The sequence below is a fragment of the Zootoca vivipara genome, chromosome 14, assembly GCF_963506605.1.
Source record: "Zootoca vivipara chromosome 14, rZooViv1.1, whole genome shotgun sequence".
NCBI classification, from domain to species: Eukaryota; Metazoa; Chordata; class Lepidosauria; order Squamata; family Lacertidae; genus Zootoca; species Zootoca vivipara.
Window position 1 is genome coordinate 29,113,107 of NC_083289.1, and position 23,161 is coordinate 29,136,267.

The 23,161-nt window shown below is 50.5% G+C and overlaps 1 protein-coding gene across 3 annotated transcripts in view; it reads right to left on the bottom strand.

The window, feature by feature from the left end:
• Positions 1-12,442: 12,442 nt before the first annotated feature.
• The window catches only part of USP31 (ubiquitin specific peptidase 31), a 40,716-nt gene continuing 29,997 nt past the window's right edge, over positions 12,443-23,161 (bottom strand). For 2 of the 3 annotated variants that reach the window (XM_060282942.1, XM_060282944.1), the window contains exons 14-17: positions 22,848-23,006; positions 22,220-22,372; positions 21,738-21,845; positions 12,443-21,102 (exon numbers count right to left, since the gene is read on the bottom strand). In XM_060282942.1, the coding sequence (XP_060138925.1) occupies positions 19,541-21,102; positions 21,738-21,845; positions 22,220-22,372; positions 22,848-23,006 (1,982 nt within the window). In that variant the 3' untranslated portion in view covers positions 12,443-19,540. The remainder of the gene's footprint in view (positions 21,103-21,737; positions 21,846-22,219; positions 22,373-22,847; positions 23,007-23,161) is intronic. The other variant, XM_060282943.1, reaches the window with a different exon arrangement.

Sequence of the window (23,161 nt, forward strand, 5' to 3'; positions counted from 1 at the left end):
CTCACCCCACCCCAATCCCCCTCCTCTTCTTCCTCCAAGCCCCTCCCCAGCCTCAGCCCAGCTGGTGGGGGAGGGCACTAATTAGTGGGCCACATCCCCTCCCCCTTCCCCTAACCCCTGTTGAGGAAAGAATGTTGAGGAAAGAATCAATAATAGTGAATTAATGTCTGTTAACAACTAATAACCCTCCTCTCCCTTCCTTATTACTGAATGACCTCAAGCCAGCCATTAGTCTAACAGACGATGGGCATGTGTGTGGCATGGTTAATGATGCTGGACAAACCCCAGCGCCACCTCACTCATCCAGAACGGCCTCTGCTCCAGCCAGGCTGGGCACAGCAGGAGGAGGCCAGGAGAGCAGGATAAGCACACCTGTTGCAAGGAGGGTGGCTGGGTGGCAGGGGGATGCCCCCATCAGTGCCAGGATCGGTCCTGCCCCCATGCATCCCAAAGGCAGAGAGCAGGCCCTGTTGGGCGGTGATTTAAGGTAGCGCAAGGGAAGCCCCTGTAGGGCCAGAGTAACAAATAGGCAAAGTTGGGGAGTTGCCAAGGCTTGCTCACCTGTGGTGACCTGCTCTAGCATAAGGTTACCAGATTTTTTTCCCAAAGAATCCAGGGACACCTTTTTTTCTGAAAAGAGGAAAAAAGTTATTTTTTAAAAGTTATTTTGAAATAATAATTAAGAAGTAATATCTTCTTTTCTGTGGTCGTCTCTGTTGTGCAGCCTTCCTCTGGGCCCCGGCTTGCTCTCTTGGAGCGCTAACCGCCATGGAGTAGGCTCAGGTCAGGCCTGGGTTCAGCCAGGTGTCCTTGCCCTCCTGGTGCTCTTCTACCTCTCCTCCTCAGTGGCGGAGGTGGCGGCAGCGGCACTGCAAGCTCAGAGCTCCCCTCTTTTTTCTCCTTCCTCTTTCTCTCTCCTCCTTCTCCCTGCGTCGGCTCCAGGGTTTTCCTGGCCCTGGAGCGCCGCTGGGCAGTCGGCTGGGTGGCCGAGCACTCACACTCCCGGCTCAATTTGGGTCACAGGGGGTGTCAGCGGTTCTCCCAGTTGATGCCCTGGGCATCCCCAGTTCACCGTCGGCAGTGGTGGTGGCAGTGGTTGTCTTAGCAGCCCGGAGCCAGCCTGGTAGCACAGTTGGCTCTGGCTGGCTTCAGGAGCTGCTCGCTGCCATGGCGCCAGCCATTTTGCCTCACCAGAAGTCCCCATATGATGTGCCTTATGCAACATTCATTCCCTACTAATAAATCTACAACACTTAAAATATAAATCTGGGGACATTAAATGAAATCCGGGGACATTCCGGGGACGGATTTTGTCCGGGGACAGGTTTGTAAATCCAGGGACTGTCCCCAGTAAATGGGGACATCTGGTAACCATACATCTGGCAATTTTATTATTATTAAAACTTATTAGTAGCTTCTTGCCTAAAAAAAAAGTCTCAACACAACTTACACTTAAAAGCATAAACCTAAATGCATTGTACCATGCAGGGCAGGGGAAGAAAATTTCATACGAAAATATTAACCTGATTTCATACAGGTAACTCCCAGTTTACGCAGGGGTTACCGCATGTTTAAGTGAAATCACATATATATGAAACACCATTGAAAAAGCCTGCAAAGACCCCGTTCTGTTCTCGCCCCTCCCCATTCCACCCCTTTTTGTGATGTTTTTGGGTCACTTCTGGGTTCGGCGTGGTCAGGCACATGTTAAGTGTGTGTGTTAGCAGGGAGTTGCCTGTATTTAGTCATATCTCAGTGAGTAGAGCATGAGATTCTTAATTACAGAGTCATGGGTTCGAGCCCCGCATTGGGCAAAAGATTCCTGCATTGCAGGGGGCTGGACTAGATGACCCTTGTGGTCCCTTCCAACTCTACCATGATATGATAAGACAGCATTACACACACACACACACACACACACACACACACACACACACACACACACAACTTACACAAGAGCCATAGAAAGCTTTGGCAGCACACTAACAATGAAATAGAATCAGCTCAGACCATCAAAGACCCGGGGGGAGCACCAAAATCAGTGGACGTGCCAGGCAGATCATGCCACAGTCAGGGAGCCATGGCTGAGAAGGCCCTGCTCTCCTTTTGCATGCTACACAGCTGCCTTCCCCTGACCCACCTGCAATCTAATTCACCCCTCCCTTGTTCTCTCCGCCCTGTTCTTCATCTTCCCCTTGCCTTATGCTTTGGCCAGTTCCACGAATTGATCCAGTGAAAGGATTGCAGCAACAGCAGATGGGCCCACTCAGAGAAGGGGGGCCCTTAGGACACCTTGTCTAAGCCCCCGCCCAACACACACACCCCAAAACACCCTGCAGCCCATACTGGACCTCACTGCAACTTAGTGGGCCTACATCTGGAACATTGCCTGCCACCATAGGAGCCAACTCCTAGGGGCAGTGGGGACTTTGGCCCCCACAATAAAATATTCGAGGGGGGCAGGCCCCCCACAAAGTTGATGGGCATTCCCATTCAATGGTGCATGTGCAGTGCATCATGTGATTGATTATGTGGGGTGGGGCTTACCTAGGCCCCCACAATATTTTATTCAAGTTGGTACCCCTGTCTGCCACTCCAGTTGCGGCTCTCTCTTGAAAAACATTCTTCGGTGTGACCACATCTTGAAAACCGATGAGACTGAGGACATTCCATACGGGCAAAGGCACAGCCCGGGAGGATGCAGCTCAGGCATAGCTGCTTCTGCCAGGGAAAACCAAGGAGCAAAGTAGACCACAAACTTGACATGAGTCAACAGTGTGATGCAGCAGCTAAAAAAGCCAATGCAATTCTGGGCTGCATCAATAGGAGTATAGCATCTAGATCAAGGGAAGTAATAGTACCACTGTATTCTGCTCTGGTCAGACTTCACCTGGAGTACTGTGTCCAGTTCTGGGCACCACAGTTCAAGAAGGATACTGACAAGCTGGAACGTGTCCAGAGGAGGGCAACCAAAATAGTCAACCGCCTGGAAACGATGCCTTATGAGGAACGGCTTAGGGAGCTGGGCATGTTTAGCCTGGAGAAGAGAAGGTTAAGGGGTGATATGATAGCCATGTTCAAATATATAAAATGATGTCATATAGAGGAGGGAGAAAGGTTGTTTTCTGCTGCTCCAAATAAGTGGGCACGGAACAATGGATTCAAACTACAAGAAAGAAGATTCCACCTAAACATTAGGAAGAACTTCCTGACAGTAAGAGCTGTTCGATAGTGGAATCCACAGTGTGGTGGACTCTCCTTCTTTGGAGGTCTTTAAGTGGAGGCTTGACAGCCATCTGTCAGGAATGCTTTGATGGTGTTTCCTGCTCGGCAGGGGGTTGGACTGGATGGCCCTTGTGGTCTCTTCCAACTCTATGATTCTATGATTCTATGACTGACTGACTGACTGACTGACTGACTCTCTCTCTCTCTCCCCCTCCCTCCCCCCTTTCTCTCTCTCACACACACAAACAAACAAACAAACAAACACATGCTCTGCTACACACAGCTCTTGAAGGCTCCTTCACCCGCAACTGCTCCAGCACACCCCACAATTCCTTGAACCTGGAGCCTCCCTCACCACAGACTAGAAACACCCTTCCTTTTTTAAAATAAAATGTATACTAAAAGTAAAGCCCATGGGGGCTACTGCTGCCATCTGGTGGAGGATGGAGGACACCCACCGCCACCTCCTGAGTGCCAATGCCCACCACCACCACCACCAGATTCCTAGCCAAAGAGAGGGTGAGGATCAGACGCACCATTTCCCCCCATGGAGTCTGGCAGGCAGGAGGGAACACTGAAGCCTCTTACTTGGGGCTGCAGAGAAAGAATGAATGCCCCTCCTCGGCTGCAACCTCTTTCAGACTTCATGATGGAGAGATTAATGCAAGTTATCAAGGCGTAGGGGTGGGGGAGGTTTTCATATATATATATATCACGGCCATGTTTCCAAAACAAAGTGGAAGGTAGCTTTATTACTCAGCAAATAAATACCAGCTACAGGTTTATTTTGGACACTTGGGAAGAGAGGAGAATGTGAGCAAAAATATTCAAAAAATAAAATGGATTCAATTTTACTTTAATTGACCTTTGATTCTCAGTGCAATGCCGCCTCCCCCCCCCCCGATTCCACCACCGGCATGCTGTTGCTTCAGCCTTTAATTTCTTCTGGTAGAGCGGCTGCGTTCAATGATTCATTCTGTCCCGAGGCAAAGCACACACTGTAATTGCTTTTTAAGTTCCTGGAATGTCAGAGCCAGGATTGAAATTTTACGTATCACTCCTCCTCCCCCTCCAACCCCCCCCCCCCGGCCGCTGCCGCCAACCCCACAACTCCGCCGCTGCCACCACCACACAAATTCAACAGTGGCTTTAATAATAACATTGCAGAAAGAGAGAGGCAGATTTACAGCCCCAGAAAAATGTAATCAAATTTCCAGCCGGAAAGCAATAAGTCCAAATGCTGGTTTTCATTTGGAAGCTTGTTAGATCAATGTGGTTTCACCTGCGCGGCCCCCAAAATTGTTTCTCCCCTTTCTCTGCAACGCTGACTGGGGTGAAAAGCAACAGTTGGTAGCTGAGGGCAGGATCGGAGATGGGGGGCGGTGCTCAGAGAGCTCTCCGTGGGTCACCCGGTACAGCTTCCCTCAGAAACATGGAGAGGCGGGATGTTAGGTGTGTCTCTCCTTTCTACTGGCAGACAAGAGCATCTTTAACAGTTGCATCACAGTGACAAGTCCAACAGGTTGAGCTTACTTACGCCCAGCATCTCCACAGCAAGAGAAGCTGAAGCCCCAGATTGGGCAGTGATCCTTTGGCAGTAGATCAACCTTCCAGGGTGACCCAAAATGTGAAGCAAGCTTTGGATCACCAGAACAAGCCACCAACCTGTAGGGTTCATTTCTTCTGCCTAACACTAGAACCCATGGTTCTAAAGCTATGGTTTTCCCAGTGGTGATGTATGGAAGTGAGAGCTGGACCATCAAGAAGGCTGATCGCCAAAGAATTGATGCTTTTGAATTATGGTGCTGGAGGAGACTCTTGAGAGTCCCATGGACTGCAAGAAGATCAAACCTATCCATTCTGAAGGAAATCAGCCCTGAGTGCTCACTGGAAGGACAGATCGTGAAGCTGAGGCTCCAATACTTTGGCCACCTCGTGAGAAAAGAAGACTCCCTGGAAAAGACCCTGATGTTGGGAAAGATGGAGGGCACTAGGAGAAGGGGACGACAGAGGACGAGATGGTTGGACAGTGTTCTCGAAGCTACGAACATGAGTTTGACCAAACTGCGGGAGGCAGTGGAAGACAGGAGTGCCTGGCGTGCTCTGGTCCATGGGGTCACGAAGAGTCAGACACAACTAAACAACTAAACAACAACAACAGAACCCATGGACACCCAATGAAGCTGTGTAGGAAGATTCAGGATGGATAAAAGGGCTCCCATCATGCAGTGCTTGGTTAACCTGTGGAACTCCCTCCCACAGGAGGCAGCGATGGATACCCTTCTAGATGGCTTTAAAAGAGGATTCGACAAATTCATGGAGGAGAGAGCTATTGATGGTTACTAGCCATTGTGGCTATGCTCAGCCTCCACGGCTAGAGGCAGCAATGCTTCTGAATTGCAGTTGCTAGAAACCGCAGGAGGGAAGAGGGCCCTTGGGCTTGAATCCTGCTTTGGGGCTTCCCAGAAGAGACACCTGGTTTGCCTCTGATAGAACAGGTTGCTGGGCTAGATGAACCGTTGGCCTGATCCAGCAGGCTCTTCTTATGCTCTTATGTTCTTAACATGCTTGGGTCAACGGAGAAAACTTCCAAGCCATCGAGGGAGGCTGCCAGACTTCCCCCAGTGCCAGAGTGGGGCCTGTGCTGCAGATTCCCTTGGCATGGAGTTAACAGAGGTGCCACAGCTGAGCAATAGAACACCTCATTTGCATGTGAAAGGTCCTAGGTCCAGTGGCATCGCCAGGTATGAATCAGGGAGACCACTGCTTGTAATTCTGGGGAGCCTCTGCTACCAGTCAGTGTACACCAGGGGTTGTCAACCTGGTCCCTACCGCCCACTAGTGGGCGTTTCAGGATTCTAGGTGGGCGGTAGGGGGTTCTACGGCACAAGCTGAATCCTCCTTCCATCAATCACTGGTGGGCGGTAAGGAAATTTTACCATCAAGAAAGTTGGTAGGTATAAAAAGGTTGACTACCGCTGGTGTAGAAAGTACTTAGCTAGATAGACCAAAGGTATGACTCGGTACGGGGTAGTTTCCTGTGCTCTAATTTAAATTTGCCCTTTATTCGGAATACTGAGGACTAGAATCTTTCTTTCCCTTTGGAAAGAAAGGGAAAATTTCAGTCTCTGGTATCTCCAGGTAGCACTGGGGAAAGTCTCCTGTCTGAAACCATGCAATGGCTGCCAGCCAGTGCAGACAATACTAAACGAGATGAACCACAAGGGTCCAGTTTCCCTATGGCAACCATTGCTCTGGTGACTGAGCAATGCAAATGGCAAGTCCTAGCCAGATCCTCTTGGGAAAACTTTGTGACTATTGGCTGGAGAACACCACGCCCTGCTGGATTCGTTCCCGAGCTAGTGGCCAATCCTGAGCTAAATGTGCCACCTGGTCTTGACTCTGTCAATAGCAGGCAATTCCTCCCAGCCAGCTGGCTCTTGAACTGCTTTTGGAGGCCACTGAACTTCCCCCATAAAACTCCGTCCTGGCAATAAGTCACTTACAAGCTGCTCCACGCAGTGCCGGCATTAATAGATAATCCATACGCTTGAAGGAGAGTCTATCACCAGCTCATTACCAAGGATAAATCATGGAGGAAATATTAAAATGCTTCAAGACTGTCATCCAGGCCCTGAGAGCGGCTGCCCAGAGCAGCCAACTCTTGCAGAGAGGAAGGTTATATGCCTCCCCCTCCCCAGAGCAGAGCCTTCAAGCACAGCGCCATTGAGGAGCTGGGGCTCCAACCCACAGAAGCAACAGAGTCTTGTCACTAGGAACATTGCCAGGAAAATCTGACAGCCCCCTGCCCCCACCTGGAAATTCTAGAGTTGCTTTAAAAATATCTCCAATCCCTGGAAAATTGAATTGTCTTGTAATATCAGGACAGAGGTCATACAGGTCAGCACAAACTATGGAACTCACTTCCGCAGGAGGCAGGGATGGCCACCAACTCAGATGGCTTCGAAAGAGGATTAGACCTGTCCTTGAAGGAGAGGGCTGTCAATTGCTGCTAGCCAGGATGGCTATGCTCTGCCTCCATGGTTGGAGGCAGCAATGCTTCTGAATATCAGTTGCTGGAAAGCAAAGGAGGGGCTCAAATCCTGCTTGCAGGTTTCCCTGGGGTCAGCCCCTAGGAGCCAGCTCCTAGGGGCTGAGGTCCCTTCACCCCTCCAATAAATTATTTGAGGGGGCCAAATAATTTATACCACACACATCTTATTGGGTTGCCCCAGCACTCTGGGCAGCTTCCGACAAATATATTTTTAGAAAATTAAAAAAAACTTCCCTATACAGTGGTACCTTAGTTTACAACCATAATGCGTTCCGGAGGTCTGGTTGTACACCAAAGCAGGTTTTAACCCAAGGCACGCTTTCGCCAATGGGGCCTCCCCCCAAAAATTGGTCATAACCCCCCCCCCAAAAAAATGGGTTGTAATCCAAAAAAAAGGGACACACCCTTCCAGGTTTGACGTGGTTGTAATCCAAAACGGTTGTAATCCAAAGCGGTTGCAAAGCAAGGTACTACTGTACAGGATTGCCTTCAGACAGCTTGGGAGTTGGATAAATCTATACCCTCCAAAGTTTCTTCAATGAAAATAGGGACATCCTAAGGAAAAGTGAGACATTCCGGAATCAAATCAGAAACCGGGATGGCTTCTCTAAATCAGGGACATCCCTGGAAAAAAGGGACACTTGGAGCGTCTGTTGCTGCCACTTAACTGGGCATCCTATAAACCACTGCCAGGTGAGAGACGGAGACGGATTCCTTCCCTTTGACCATCAACCCAAAGAGGTGAGTCTTGTGTGCTGCTCTCTTGCCAAAGATACGATGTAGGAAGCCTCTTTCCACCCCACCCCCCGCAGATGAATGGGGGCTTCTGCGTGGCCCTGCCCCCTTGCACAGCAGCGCTCAGCTTGTTTGATAAATAAGAGACGGCACCATCAATATTCTATAAGCCAAAGGACTGCAGTGCATTAAAAAATGATGAGGCCCAGCCTTTGGAGCCAGCCAGCCCCCCCACCCACCCCGCTCTCTCTTTGCACAGGGGAAAGAGGTATTTAAAATCGAGCGTCAGCAGCACTTGACAGCTGCATTTGTCGTGAAGGTGATAAATAGTTTTGAGGAATATTCAATATGTTCAGGATCATTCCATCACCAACAAGAGGCAGAGCATCAGCAGGCAGCCACGAACCTTGTGGGGAGAGCATTTTGAAAAGCCAGGAAGGGGGAGGCCGCCGGAGATTGGGATTCCCCCTTTGCTACAAACGTCCAGCAAATAGTTTCTAAAGGAATAATCTCACGGGGATTTAAAAGGTTCTTAAACCAACTGGGTTAGACCCAAGAAGAGTGAGCTGACCCTCCCACACACACCCAAAGGCCATGCCCAGCAGGGCAGGAAGGAGCAGGTTGAAGCCAAAGTCCCAAGGAGAAGGGATCTTGATTGGCAAAGCACTTGCTGTCTGTGTCACTGAGCTGTGGGTTTTGCATCCCCTAAAACCCCTGCGGTGAAACCACTATAAGACTTTGGATTTCAGGAAGCTGCTTTATACTTTATAGTTGGTCCATCTAGCTCACCATTGTCTGCACTGACTGGCAGCAGCTCTCCAGCAGGGGCCTCTCCCAGTCCTACCCAGAGATGCCAGGGATTGGACCTGAGACCTTCCGCATGCAAAGCAGGTGCTCTCCTACTGAGCTACATCCTGCCAGTTCAATGCTGGGACAATTTCATTCACAATCTGCTGGCAACATGGACCAGCTCAGAGGTGCAGAGCATCAAAAGAGACAGGCAATGCAATCAGTGACCAGCCCCAAACAAAAACAAAAAATGAGATCCACCAAGCGTCCCTATTTTCCAGGGACGGTCTTGGATTTACAGAAGCCATTCCAGTTTCTGATTTGATCCTGGAATGTCCTGCTTTTCCTTAGGACATCCCCATTTTCATCAGAGAAATGTTGGAGGGTATGGCAGGATGCCCTTATTTTCATCAAAGAACTGTTGGTGGGTATGGGCCATCTGAAGGCAGCCCGGTATAGTTTTTTAATGTTTAATTATGCTTTTATAGATGTTGGAATCCACCCAGGGAGCTGGGGCAACCCAGTCAGATGGGCAGGGTGTAAATAGCATAATAGTAATAGAATTGTTGTTGTTATTTAGTCATGTCCGACTCTTCGTGATCCCATGGACCAGAATAGAATAGGATGTCCCTATTTTCATCAGAGAAATGTGGGTGGGTGGGGTGGGGGGAAAGTGCAAGGGAGTCAAGGCCTGCTCCACCTGGACTGTCCCCCTGCCTCATTTTTACAAATTGTTATCAATTGCATTAGTTCTTTAAAACCTTGGGTGTCTTGGCAGTAAGGTAGTAAATAAATTCAATGAATAGATAGACTAGACTGTCAGAGCAGCCATCATCCTGTAAGCGCACTGGGGTGGGGTGGGGGAAAGGATGTTGTCCTTTGGTGTCTCCAGATGTCAACAACCCAAGATCTTGTCTTGGTCTTGTCTGCACAATGAAAGCAGCAGCCAGTCCCTTTATCCGGGTACCTCTCACTTCCCAAGGGGGCCTGTCTGTGTTTGAAAGCAGAGTCGGTCCTTCAAGCAGCCAGGAGGGCTCCGTGGCTCTTGCCCCAGTTCTCAGCTGACCTCTGTGGCTTTCAATTAGATGCCTGGGTATTTATGAAACTCTCGGCGGCCGAGGGAAGATTCCTCACCGGCTGGCTTAATGGGCTGCCCGTTCCTTGCTGCCACGCAGCGCAGGGCTAGCAGTCCAATCTATTCTGTAATCACGTTCAGCTGCCAGCGCAGTGGCTGAGGCTGGCAGTGCATTCTATTAAGAGGTGCCACTTTTGCTGAGAGAGAGAGAGCGGGTTTTATGTTACCATAAATTGTCAACAGTTGGTCCTGTGCCTGTGGAGGAAGGATCGATACCCAGCAGAGGGAGAAAGTGCTGAGAAAGGGGAAGAGAGAGATGCTAATTAGGCCAGGATTTAAGAGTCGAGGGGTGCAAGTGACAGCACTTAAACAGGGGATAAATTATGGGAAGACTCTGCCCTTCAGGCTGGGTGTACTCAATCACAAACAGAAACACAAACACCACAGAGGCACCACAGGAGGGTTGTAGGAGAGCACCACCGAAGCCAGCGAAAGGGCTAGCATCTTCCTAGAGCACAAAGCATCCCTCTCTCTGGGAGAGAAGGAAAAGGTGAGCTCAGGTAAACAGGTGAGGCTGTTCGCAGGAACGGAAGTGGGGAGAGGTTGCAGCATCCCTGGAAGTCCTCAGGTGGCTTATTCACACAGGCATGGCCATCACCGAGCGACTCAACACAGCACCCAAGGGTGCACATGCTTCCTGGAAAGGTTTGCTGTGCAGGGAACCCCCAAAGGCCAGTTTGAGCAATGGTTGGGGGCCTCCATCAATCTCTCAAGATACAGCAGTTATGGGGTGAGACGAGGCGCTATAAAAGGCTGCTGCAGGGCCAGAGGCAAGGAGTTCTCCCCGGGAGCTGGTGGTGGTCAGCAGCATCTCAATATAGCTGCTGCCATGGACTTTGCACCTCCAGCCACCCCCAGGGGGAAAAGAAGAGAAGATTCTCAAGGATTTTGCTCCTAAAGACAGTCTCTGTCAACAAGCTGCCCTCCAGACTCCTCCTGAACCCCTGGGGCCGGCGGCTGATGGGAGTGTTCAATAAGAACCTGGGAGAGACCAGGGTTCGAATCCCCTACTCAGCGGCAAAACTTACTGGGTGGCCTTGGGCCAGTCACTGCCTCTCAGCCAAACCTCCCTCACAGGGTTGTGGTGGGCATTAAAGGAGGAGAGCCATGTTTACCACCTTGAGCTCCTTGGAGGGAAAGGTGGGGGTGTAAATGGAATAAATAAACAGAGGGTGAAGACTGTTCTAATCTAAAGTCCTGGAAGCCACCCCAGCGATAAAGGAAGATTCACACAGCATGCAGAGAACCAAAGCTCTCCCGGTGCCAGCAACCCTCTGCTTTTAGGAGACATCACACACACACCCCAAGACTTCACATGTTATTTGACAGCAATGCTCCCCGTACTGCTGCAGCCTGCAGTAGCTTGCCCACCCAGCTGCCTCCAGGCTCTTAACCTCCTCCAATGACCTAGATTTGATCCTCCCCACCCCACATCTGCCACGCAAACACACACTCCCCCCCCCTCCTCTGAGAACCAATGCCAGTCCAGGAGACAATGCAATCAGGAAGAGAGATCCAGGGTCTCCATTGCTCACATGGGGCTCTCTCCCCACACCCTCTGCCGCCCCGCCGCCTCTCCTTCCAGCAGCTCCTGATCCAATAAGGAGCTATTAAAAAAAAAAGACCCTACCAGAATTGGAAAAATATTGGCCAATATAATAAACAATAAAACTATATTAGCTCTAATTTGGCATTGCCCCAGGCAGTATTAATATAGCTATAACCCAATCACTTATAAATAAATGATGGCCTTGCACTTTAATATGACATCTGTCCCAGCAATTTCCATATGTGGCATAAAATAATTATGAGCTTGGAAATGAAATCAAAACAGGAAGAGGTTTGCCCCGCTCTGTGGCTGCAGCCAAGGTGAAGGGAAGGGGCAAGCGGCAGCACACGGCGGCCAGCTTAGTCCAAATGCCAACTCTGGAAATGTATATCTGCATGCCAGGAGGTGCCAGCCTCTGGGGGCTCTTTGGGATTTTTGATTAAGTCCCATGGGAGTCACCCCCTCTGGTCACTTCTTGTCTCCCCACCCAAGAGAAGTGTCCAGTTCTGGGCACCACAGTTTAAGGAGGATATTGACAAGCTGAAAGGTGTGCAGAGGGTGACCAAGATGATCAAGGGTCTGGAAACCAAGCCTGATGGGCAACGGTTGAAGGAGTTGGGGTATTTAGACTGGAGAAGACTGAGAGGTGATATGAGAGCCATCTTCAAATATCTGAAGGGCTGTCACATGGAGGATGGTGACAAAGCTTCTTTTCTGCTGTTCCAGATGGTAGGACCCAAACCAATGGATTCAAATGACAGGAAAGGAGATCCCAACTAAGCATCAGGAAGAGATTTTTAAAGAGACGTTGGATGGCCATCTGCCAGGGATTCTTAGCTGTGATTCCTGCACTGCTGGGGGTTGGGCGAGATGAGCCTTGGGAGTCCTTTCTAGCTCCAGTTCTAAGAGAAGAAAGTCTGGCACACTTTGCTTTTCTAAGAGTTCAGATCCAGTAGAAGTAATTTGAGCCTTGAAAAGCCAAAGGGGTTGAAAGAGGAAACGGGAAGGAGGGTCACTCTTCCAACTTCCCTTTTTAGCTCTATGTAATTTTCAGGAGAGAGGAAGCTGCCCACCCTCACCCACTGTGATGGCCAATGGGTCAGTGGAGGGGGAGGGCTCAGAGTCTGTGCTCTATATTAATCATATACCCGGAGAAGAGGATGCCATGTTAATTTCCTGCCCTGGGCACCAGAACACATCAGCATCATCCTTAATGTAACATTTGTACCCTGGCCTATGTAACAGCAGTAAAGAAATTACACGGCACCCTCTTTTTCTCCACTAATTAATATGCAGTACAGTCACCCCGAATGCTCCTTCTGGTTGAAATCAAAAGATGGGCCAGAGCAATAAATACATCCACCCTCTTCCACAACTTCTGTTCATTCCAAGCAGACAACATCTCACAGCTTAGATCAGTCTCCCACTTCACTGCCCTAAAGCCACCCATTCACTTGCCTTGCCTTTACTCCTGGCTTGACTCAGAAGCCAGCATGGAAATTGTTTCATCACTACCACCACATGGCTGGATACTTAAAAGATTCAGACAACGGTGGGCCCTTGGGACCACCTATGAAACCTGCAAGACAGCCTTCAGCAATCTGGTACCCTCCAGATGTTTTGCACATAGAATCATAGAGTTGGAAGAGACCACCATGGCCATCCAGTCCAACCCTCTGCCAAGCAGGAAACACCATCAAAGCAGTCCTGACAGATGGCTGTCAAGCCTCTGCTTAAAGACCTCTGAAGAATGAGACTCCACCACACTCCTTGGCAGCAAATTCCACTGCCCCATTCGCCCCATATACTGCTGGAGGTAAACTTTTGGGGTGGGATAAAAGCATTGCAGAGCTCACAGAGCTTAGAAAGGAAGTGTGTCCCATAACAAGTTTGGCCATAGCTTTGCTCTTGCCCGCTGTGGGTGGGTGCTATGGTTTGCATGGACTCCACTGCATGCCTGTGTGGTGCAGCAGTCAAGGGTATTGGACGAGGGACCTGGGACACCAGGGTTGGAATCTCCACTTGGCCATGAAGCTCTCTGGGTGACCTTGAAGGCCAGTCACTTCGCAGTCTACCTCGCAGGGTTGCTGCAAGGATAAAATGGAGAGGGGAGAACTATGTATGCCACCTTGAGCTCCTTGAAGAAAAAGGTGTAATATAAATGAGGAAAAAACAAAGAAATCAATAATATCCAGCCCCATCCCACACTGCATAAGCTTGGCACACCAGGAAAGGTCTCTTCTGGGAAGATGCTTGGAAAGCTACGAGTGAGGGATTTGTTAGCTGCGATTCCTGCATTGCAGGGGGTTCAATTAGGTGACCCTTTCAGCTCTACAATTCTATGATTCTATGAGTGGGTGCACCAGTTGGCAGCTTCCTTCTATTGGCAGGAAAGTGGGCCCCACTCAGACCTCTTTTCTTCTTGCATTATTCCCTCAACTCATCCTGAACTGTGGCTCTCCATTTGTTGTTGGACTTTGATTCCTATCTGCTACAGCCAGCTCTAGCTCAATGTACAATTCCTGGCCTGGTAGACAGCCAGCTAGCCAGCCAACACTTAGGAGAATCATCTCTCCATCTCTAGTGGTGGCACAAAGCCATGGGCGCCATCTGGCGGCAAGGAAGAGGCTCAGGCTTAAGAGAACCATAGAAATGGTGTGATTGTTAAAAGTGTTTACCAACATGTCTACCCACCCAGCTTGGCCGCCACCCCACCCCCCAAATATACCACACGCAGTGGGGGGGGGTTCCCCAGCTAGTGCCTCCCACCATTCCTCTGCATCCATGACATCCCAGCAGTCTCAGTCCCTTGTGTCTCCAGTGATACCCAGCCTGAAACCCTGGAGAGCCACTGTTGCCCATCAGTGCAGACCAGATGGGCCAGTGGTCTGATATGGCAGCCTCCTCTGCTCAGAGAGAAGGTGCTACAAGATCTGGTGGAGAAAAAAACACATTCAGGCAATGCCCTGTAATAAATTTATTGTACTTTATTACATTTTCCCACTTTTAAATCATCCAATACCTTGTATCCAAACTCTTCTTCCTGACAGGAAATGATTTTTTAAAACATAAAAATATAAATTCTGCATATTAAAAGTGCATACAAATAAATAAAAGGCATTGACACAGTCTCATGCACTTGCCGTCAAATAAGTTAAAACCCTCTTATGGTACATAGTAATGGTTCCACCCCAAGAAGAGACACAGCCTCCCTCCCAGAGTACTGTACAGTTTTTAAAAAAAACTTAGAAATTTTTGATAGGAATAAGGGAGAGAGGGCGAGAGGGAGAGAGGAGGAAGCATCCTGTGATGTAACATGCAACTCCAGCTGTCAGACAGGAAAGCGAGTCCAGTGTTTGAGGCTCACAGTTTTTGGAATGGCACTGAAGACTCAGTTTTAGCCAAAGGTGAGACGAGGCACGGCTGGTGAGCAGCAGCCGAGGAAATGAATTCTCTGGATACCACTTCCAGTTCTGGGGGCCCAGGATGCAAATGCAGCAAGTGCCACATTTAGTTAAAAAAAAAAAGTTAGAAAAGGCAAGAGGGAAGACTTTCCAAATTGCCTCTTGCAACCAGCCCCCATGTGCTGTGTTGCAGAGAATTCATTTTAGGCCCAATCAAACCATTTCAGCACCCAGCATTCAAATCAGGTTGGCTTAATGCTTGTAAAAAGAAAACAAGTGGGTGTTGGAATTTACATTTCATCCTTCATTCTGTCAAATCCAACCCCCTGCATGCTAATGGATTTTTGGTTTGTTATGGTTTTTTTGTGTGTTTTTTTATAATTAAGGAAAGCCATGTAGTACTTCCATCTCACCACAGATTAGAACTAAATTTCAGTTGCTTCTGCAGATAATGTTGGACCCCCGACAAGTTGCTGCGGATTAACACGCAAATGACAGCAAAGCCAAAAAGAGGATTGCCCTTAACATGATTTGAACTGGCATTTGAAACAAAAACGCTTCCTTGACTGCTGATGAGAGCTTCCAGGATGGTGGAAAAACCTCCTCCTCTTTCCCTTGCTCCCCTTACTCCTCCTGTGCAGGAGCTGCCTGGGAGCTGTGGGTGGTTCTGATTTAAGGAGCAACGTCCCTCTTTGCAACAAAGCTCCCTGGGGCCTCGTTCCCAGAAACCAGAGGAGGTTCCTCTCAGACCTTCCCAGCTCTGCAGCCAGCTCTTCCTTGCACCAAAACGAAACTAAGGGGACTGGAGAGTCCTGCTTTGCCACCACTCACCCCCCCCCCAAAAAAACTGGCTCCAGAGAAGCTGTGTTATGGTGGGGAAGGAGCCCTTCTACCATCACAGAAATCTGCTCCTTAAAAGAGGCTGCCAGCTGCTAGCAGCATCCCTCAAATGGCTGGGAGCCCCTTTGAAAACAGCAGGTTGCTCACGTCTGGAAACAAAAATGCACCCTCAGAAAGAACAGGGAGAAATCACCTGCAACCTTTTAAATATTCCACAGTAACTTCTGTACCCCCTCCCCAAAAAGGTCAGTAAACAAAAAGAGCTGTACAAAGGAGAGGATTGTGGGTGCCAGAAACTGGGACCCTTGGCTGCTCCAGGGGTGGGCTGAGAGCTCCAGTCCAAGCTTAGGTGGGCATCAGATGGGCAGCAGCAGTGACAGGGGCAGCCTGGTTTAGCTTAGCTTTAGCTGCTTGCATAGTTAACATGGTCATGCATGGGGGGGGAGGGGCACAGGGAAGGGCCATGCATGTTACCTTCATTGTGGGCTTTTTGGGGAGTGGGAGCAAGAGAGATAAGTGGCCAACCATGCTAAAGAAATTCAGCACTGCCAAGCAGAGAAGAGCCTACAAAACTAGGTTAAATGTGTCTGGAGCATGGAGGTTCACTCTCTACCTAAAATGATTAGTCCGACTCAGTCGCATTGATCCATAGATACATCTGAAAAGACAGAAGCGAAAAGTGAGGTGCTTTGCCATGGCTACAAAGAGCGGCTGTTGGCACCATCTCGCCCACCGAGTACAAGCAACATGAAGTCCAAGGTGCCTCTATAATACAATCCCTCGGATATGTGCTTAGAATGTGCATACTAATTATAAACACTCTCCAAAAATCTAGACCCAAAGGATAGGAAGCCTTCTGAGATGCAGAACTCAACCTTCCCGCAACTGGAAGGTTGACTAGGTGTCATTCATGGAATTAGGAAGAAACAGGCTTTCGGGCCAATTGAATGGAGCTGGGTATGCAGGGGAGCCAGGGAGGGGGCTCAATTTCCTCCCTATTCAGGGGAGCCTTGAATTAGTTACTCCACCAACCCCTACTCCCAAAGAGAACTGCAGAGCTGCATGTCAGGAGAGGCCTAAATTTAATCCCACGGTCCTCCTGGAACTAAAGCCAACTTGTCTGAAGAGAGATGAAATTGTGTCCTTTTTTAAAAAAAGAAGAAACACAGATAGCGCTAAGGGCCTAGAAGTCTGCTGAATATCTCTTCCCAATGAAAAACTGGCGGCCAGCCCAACACAAGGAAGTGGCCCAGGCCAAAGGAACAAAAAAAGGGGGAGGGAACCCCACAAAGCTTAGCAAGGTCCCTTTGACAAAAGGAGGGCAATGAAAGCAATCACTCACCCCCACACTCAACACACACACTGCCAGTGGGGCAGGAGAAGGGGTCAAGGTTCATATCCCAGCAGCAGCGCCAGATTGGCCAAGGCTGGGCTAAGGCATCCTGTGCCCATGGATCTCTCATCATGTTTAATGGGACATGCTGCGGTCACCCCCAAGACAATCCTTTCCCCAGGAACCAGACATTTTTCTTCTAACTGCAGTGCCTCACCACTTGAGAAAGAGGAACATCTAAAAGCAAAGGGGGTGAGCTTGGCAACCTAAGAGCTGAGCACACAAAAGCTCCTGTTTTAACCTACAGGTGGGCACAAGGGGGGGGGAGGAGATGTGTTGTTGCCCCATAGGAGCTAAACTGTGTGAGGAGGGGTTTTGCCAGGTGTCACTTCCCATGGGGCTGCAGCCTACCTGTTCACAGCTCAGCAACTGGAAACACAACCCAGGTATAAGACAAATGCCTCACCTGCCACGTTTCAAGGCTGCCTGTGGCACTTAGAAGCAGACCCAAATACCCAGGATCCCTTGTTCCTAGGTGAGGAGGAGATGATAACCTGGCTGTGTAGTTGGATCTACCACTTAGGGCCGTGGCAGTGTCAGTTCCAGCCGAACAAAGACAGGCCCAAGGCAGTGCAAAGGGAATAATAAACCATGGAAGGACCTGCTGCATTCAAGGGCTGAAGTCTTGTTAACTAAACCTCCAAACAGGCAGAGGCTTCATGCCTCAGTAAGATGACATGGCCAAGGGAAGGAACCCATCTGCCACCCAGCATTAAAAAAGACAAAAGGCACAGCTTGTCAGTGACGCCTCTGCAAAGTTCCCTGCTCAAGCTGAAGGCTGCAGGAGGCAAGCAGGCAGTCAACTCGGGCAGAAGCAGATGTGGGGAACCCCTGGGCCTTCAGAAACTGCTGAACTACAACTTCCATCATCCCAGCTGTTAAATCATACTTGCCAGGGGCTGAGGGGGGTTGCAGCTCAGCATAATCTGGAAAGCCAAAGCATCCCCAAACCTGTGCCAAAAGAAATGGCAACAAGCAGGTGGGCACTGTAAGCTCAAAATCCACTGAAAGATCATGGGAACAAGAGCAATGAGCGAAGGGAGGGAAGAGTGCATGGAGGGAGTCATTGCACAGCACGCCTAAGAGTGAGGCACAAAGGTGCCCCCCCCCAAGGCTTCAGAGTGGCCATTCATTGCCAAAGCCACATGGCAGATGAGGAGCAAGAAGAGGGAGGACCAAAGGATTTGAGGAAGGGCAGCAGGAGCCTAGTTCCAGCTAGGACCCACAAAAGCTTAAATGCCTCCTTCCTCCACCATGGACTGCAGCAACAACTGATCCACATCTCCAGAGAGAGAGAGAGAGAGAGAGAGAGAGAGAGAGAGAGAGAGAGAGAGAGAGAGAGAGAGAGAGAGAGAGAGAGAGAGAGAGAGAGAAGTCAAGCATTCTTCATTGTGGACTACAGAATATGCTCATCACACACACACACACACAACCTCCTTCCACCTAACCTGTGATGCGGTGATTGCTGCAGGGCAGGAGGTCAGACTAGAAGACCCTTTGGGTCCCTTCCATGAACCACCCCCTTCCACCCTGCAGAAGTTCCAGGCCCAACCTGCTGGTTTCCAGGCTGCCAATTGGTCCCTCCCTCTTATGAGAAGACACCTCCGAACAGATAAGAGTGTCAAGCAGGACAGACTTTTTTAAAAAAAACAAAAATTCCAAACATACAGAAATCTGCTGGAATGGAGGAAAAAAAACAGAAACAGACACACTTAAAAGCAGGCTTCTCTGACGTACACACACACCCCTCTATGAGAGAGAATGCACCTTTCCCCCAGAATCTTCTGTTCCCTCCAGTACTGGCTGAGCGCTTACCTGAGAAACAACATTAGCGTTGAAATATTGCCCTTTAAGAAGCTTGGGAAATGGGGTGTCGGGGGGGGGGGGAGGAAGTGGGGGAGGAGACATTGCCTGGGGAGGAGAGACACACAGCAGAACAGGGTGATCGTCTTGCTTTTCACACGGTTTCCCTTTGCAGCTCACAGAGCAAGGCTACAGCCTGCTCAGTGACACGCACACACTGCAAGGGACAGAAGCGGTAGCTTTGCAACATGGACACAGCTGGCCATTGACATAATCCAGAGTCCCTCTTCAGAGAGAAAAGTGGTAAGACTCCCCAAGAAGGCTACTGTGCAGACTGCAATTCTGCTGTGGGGTTGAGGCAGAGGGAAGAGAAGAGAGAAGATGATGACAATGTCCTTTGGCGCGCACCCCTCCCCCCCACAAGCCCGCTACAAAATACCAGCGGCAGCGGCAGCCTGTAGTTATTTGGTACGATGGCGGAGTCGAAAGGCGCTTGAACAGTAGTCAAGTTTTCTTCAAACACGTTAGGCACATGAACAAAAAGAAGCAAAGGAGGAAACCAACCCAATTGGATTGCAGGAGGAGGAGGAGCAGTAGCAGCAGCAGCAGCCAATCACTGAGATTTCGAAGAGGCCGGCGGCGGCCGTGCAGAGGAGGGCATGCTGGGAGGAAGTTTGCGCAAGGCCTTGTCGGCTGCCTGCTTGCCACTGCTGGGCGACTGCAGGGGGTTGGCCTCCAGCTGGGAAGACTTGGATTTGCGGTTCGTGAGCAGCGAGTGTTTGGCAGGAGAGGGGTTGTCTTTTGCAGAAGCCAGGGTGGCGTTCGAGGGGAGGGCATTCGGAGGCTGGGAGGGACTGCCGCCACCACCACTCTTCTCCAGCTTCTCCTCAAGCAAGTTCTTGCTGGCAGCTTTGGAGGAGCTGCTCGCCATCTTTTTCGAGAGCATAGTGGTCTTGCCTAGGTCGGCTGACCTCCGGCTTTCCTTCTGGCGCAGGGCGGACTTGAAGAAAGAAAGCCCCTTTTCTTCCGACTTGCTATCCCTCCTCAGGCTGGCACGGGGGGCGCCTGTGGTGGGCGAGCGTAGGCTGGCCATGGAGGAGCTGCGCACGTGCTTGCCGTCCGGTTTCCTGCCCTCGCTCCGCGACTGGCTGATCCGCGGGGAGCCCGTCCGTGAACCAGTGGTAACGCCAGCCTTGTCTGAGCTGAGGCTGAGCTTGGAGCCCTCCCTGCTGAGGCTGTGCTCCGAAGTCCTGTTTTTGCTCGTGGGGGTGTTGTGCCCCCGCACAGACGACCCCGAGGAGTTTCTTCTCGTCGCAGTGGAGGAAGAGGAGGAAGCAGCTTTTTGCTTCTGATGCTCAGCAGAGGTGTTACTGGCAGCCTCTTGGCCCTTTGAGCCAGCCTCCTTCCTGCCCTGCCCAGAGGGGGCAGGAGAGCCATGCCGTCCACTAGCCCGGCTAGAGTTCAGCTTGCTCCTGGTCCGGGACGCCTTCGGCAAACTCTTGGAGGGAAGGAGCGGGGCTGCCGGTTGGCAGGACACTGGGGAATCTGTCCTGCCTTTCCTGGAGCTTCTGTCTGACTCCAATGTGTCTTTGGGGTGGGCTGCCTTTTGGGGGCTGCTGCCCGCTTTGGACATTCCACTGAAGCTTCTCCCCTCCTTGACTGGAGAGCTCTCAACAGAATCACTCTGGTCAACAAAAGCGATCTGGTTGTTGTTATCGAAAGGATCCAGGGCAGGGCAGTTCCTGTCTGCCTGCGACAGGGTCTTGCTGTAGGAGTCCGCGCTCGAGCCTGGCTTTCGACCGGGCGCTTCATCTCTGAAGACACCCTCCATGACTGCCAGGGGAGCTCTGCCTGCTGTGGGGTGTTCCTGTCGGCCACTGCTCTCACTGGACTCAATGTGGCTTCCAGAGAGACTCCTCAGGCTGCTAAAGCATGAGGTGGAGACTTTGTCGTCCGCAGACTCCCCAATCCTCTCAAGGGTGGAAGCCGAGCTGTGAACCGGAGAGTCCCCAGAGAAGCGGGAAGGTGAGCTGGAGCGCATCTGCAGCTTCGCCGACAGCGACCACGAGGGGCGGATCCCGTTCTCACTCACGGCCAAGGGGCTGGTCACGGAGGACCTGGAAGACAAGCTCTGGCGCTGGACACTCCTCACAAAGGGGCGGGTGGAAAAGCCACCTGTGGAACACAGAGGAATATGATACCCAAATACACAAACAGAGCATGGAAACATGCACAAGCAAGGAAGCCATTCTAAAATGCATTTCACTGAAAATCCCCCCCCCCCTTTATAACTGCTTTCATACGTTGAGTTTGTGTGGCTCTGTCTATTTCATACGAGAAGCTACAATGCGTTCATTTCGGGGGCACTATGACACTGTCCTCACGTTTAATTCTCCGATGTTTTAATTTGCATATTGTATGTTTTGTCACAAGCTGCAGTGAATAGCAGAGTGCACATTTTAAAACAAATTAAACACACACACACACCTCCTGCTCTGGAAACTGTGCCAACATGGTAACTTCCTTGCCTACCTATCAAAGCTCTTTCATGGGCTGAGAGATCAGGAGACCCTCCCCTGAAGGACACCCTGCTGCCAGGGGACAACTGAGGGTGGCAGCAGCAGCCAAAGCAATTCTCAGAAGGCAAAACATCAATCTAGAGTAAGTTTCTCCCGCCTGTGTGCTGAACAGTGAGGGCCCAACGCAGCATCCATAATTCAGAAAAGCAAGAATGCTGTCCACACCTCTTTCATTTGCTGGCAAGAGACAGATGTGCTAGCACAAAGGTCACAGAGAACTTCCCCACTAACCTCTGAGGAACGGTGCTGGGAAGCTGTTCACTCTGCAGGAGACATTCTCACTGCTCTCCCAGCTTTGAGCAGAACACTGCAGGGCCAAGGATGATCCAGGGGCAGAAGCTAGAGAAGGGGAAACTCCTCAGAAGAGGATACCTGCTCCCATCAGACATCAAAGGACAGACATACTTAGCGCATGCCGGCACTGAGATGTGGAGAGAAATGAAGGCAGTGGATACGATGGCCTGAAAATACCAGCAACATCCCTTTCTCCCTGGTTTCTGCTCATTTTTCTGGAGGAAGGAATCCCCTCTGTTGCTGCTGGTTTTTCTGCCTCAGCACCCCTCTTCACAGTCCCTCGGGCAAAGTTGGTGACCCTCGGGGTGGCTGAGCTGCAGAGGAGGAACCCAGTGCTCTGCAAGATCTCCCCTGCCATCAACATTCAAAGTGAGGTGTGGCAGAGCCACTCACCAACTGCACCCAGCCCTCACACTCACCGTCATCTTCGCTCCTTTCTCCCATCAGCTCCACTGACTCCGAGAGGGAGGCTAGGGAAGTGCGCCGGGAGGAGGCCGCAGAGGCAATGCTGGGCTGCTTGCTGCCTGGGAGTCGACTCACCCAGTGATCACACAAAGAGGAGCTGGTGGAGCCTGTGGAAGCAGGAGGAAGAAGTGGGTAGCAAGAAGCTTTCCTCTCATCATAACACTAGAACCCAAAGGAGTCCCTTAGTCAAGATGAACGTTGGGAGATTCAGTACAAACAAGAGAAATAACTTTTTCTTCACACAGCACATAACTAAATTATGGAATTTTCTACCACAGGAAAAAAGATGGCCACTAACTTGGATGCCTTTAAAGTGGGGATTGGACAAATTCATGGAGAATGAGGCTACCAATATGGCTACTAGTCTCCATAGCTACCTTCAGAACCAGAACCCCAGTTTCCAGCAGCAGGAGAGGACATCTTTCCCTGGTGTCCTCTTGCCTGTGGACCCTTCTCAGAGTAGGCACCTGGTTGGCCACATTGGGATACAGGTGGGCCATCTTGGGCCTGGCCCAGTTGCAGCCAGGCTCTTCTGGTGTTTCTGTGGAATCCACAAAACCAGCAGCTGCTCCAAGCCATTACCTGCCACAGAGCTGTTGGCCGACCAGGAGGGAATGGCTGTCCGCCTCTGGTAGAAGAGGATGTAAGCCGTCTGCTTGCACACCTCGTTCTCAGCCAGCTGCTGAACCTCACTGTCGTCAAAGCAGTACCACAGGCCATCAATGGAGTTCTTGCAATAGGCTGCAAGAGAAGGTGCCAGAGTTAGTTAGGGGGAAGGTGAGCATGAGGGAGCCCTGTTGGGCCAGCAGCCGAAGCATGCTGGGGTCTCTGTCGCCCAGTCATGGCTCTCCTAAGACCCCACCACCCCAAAAGATAGGGAAGAATTAAACTGCCAG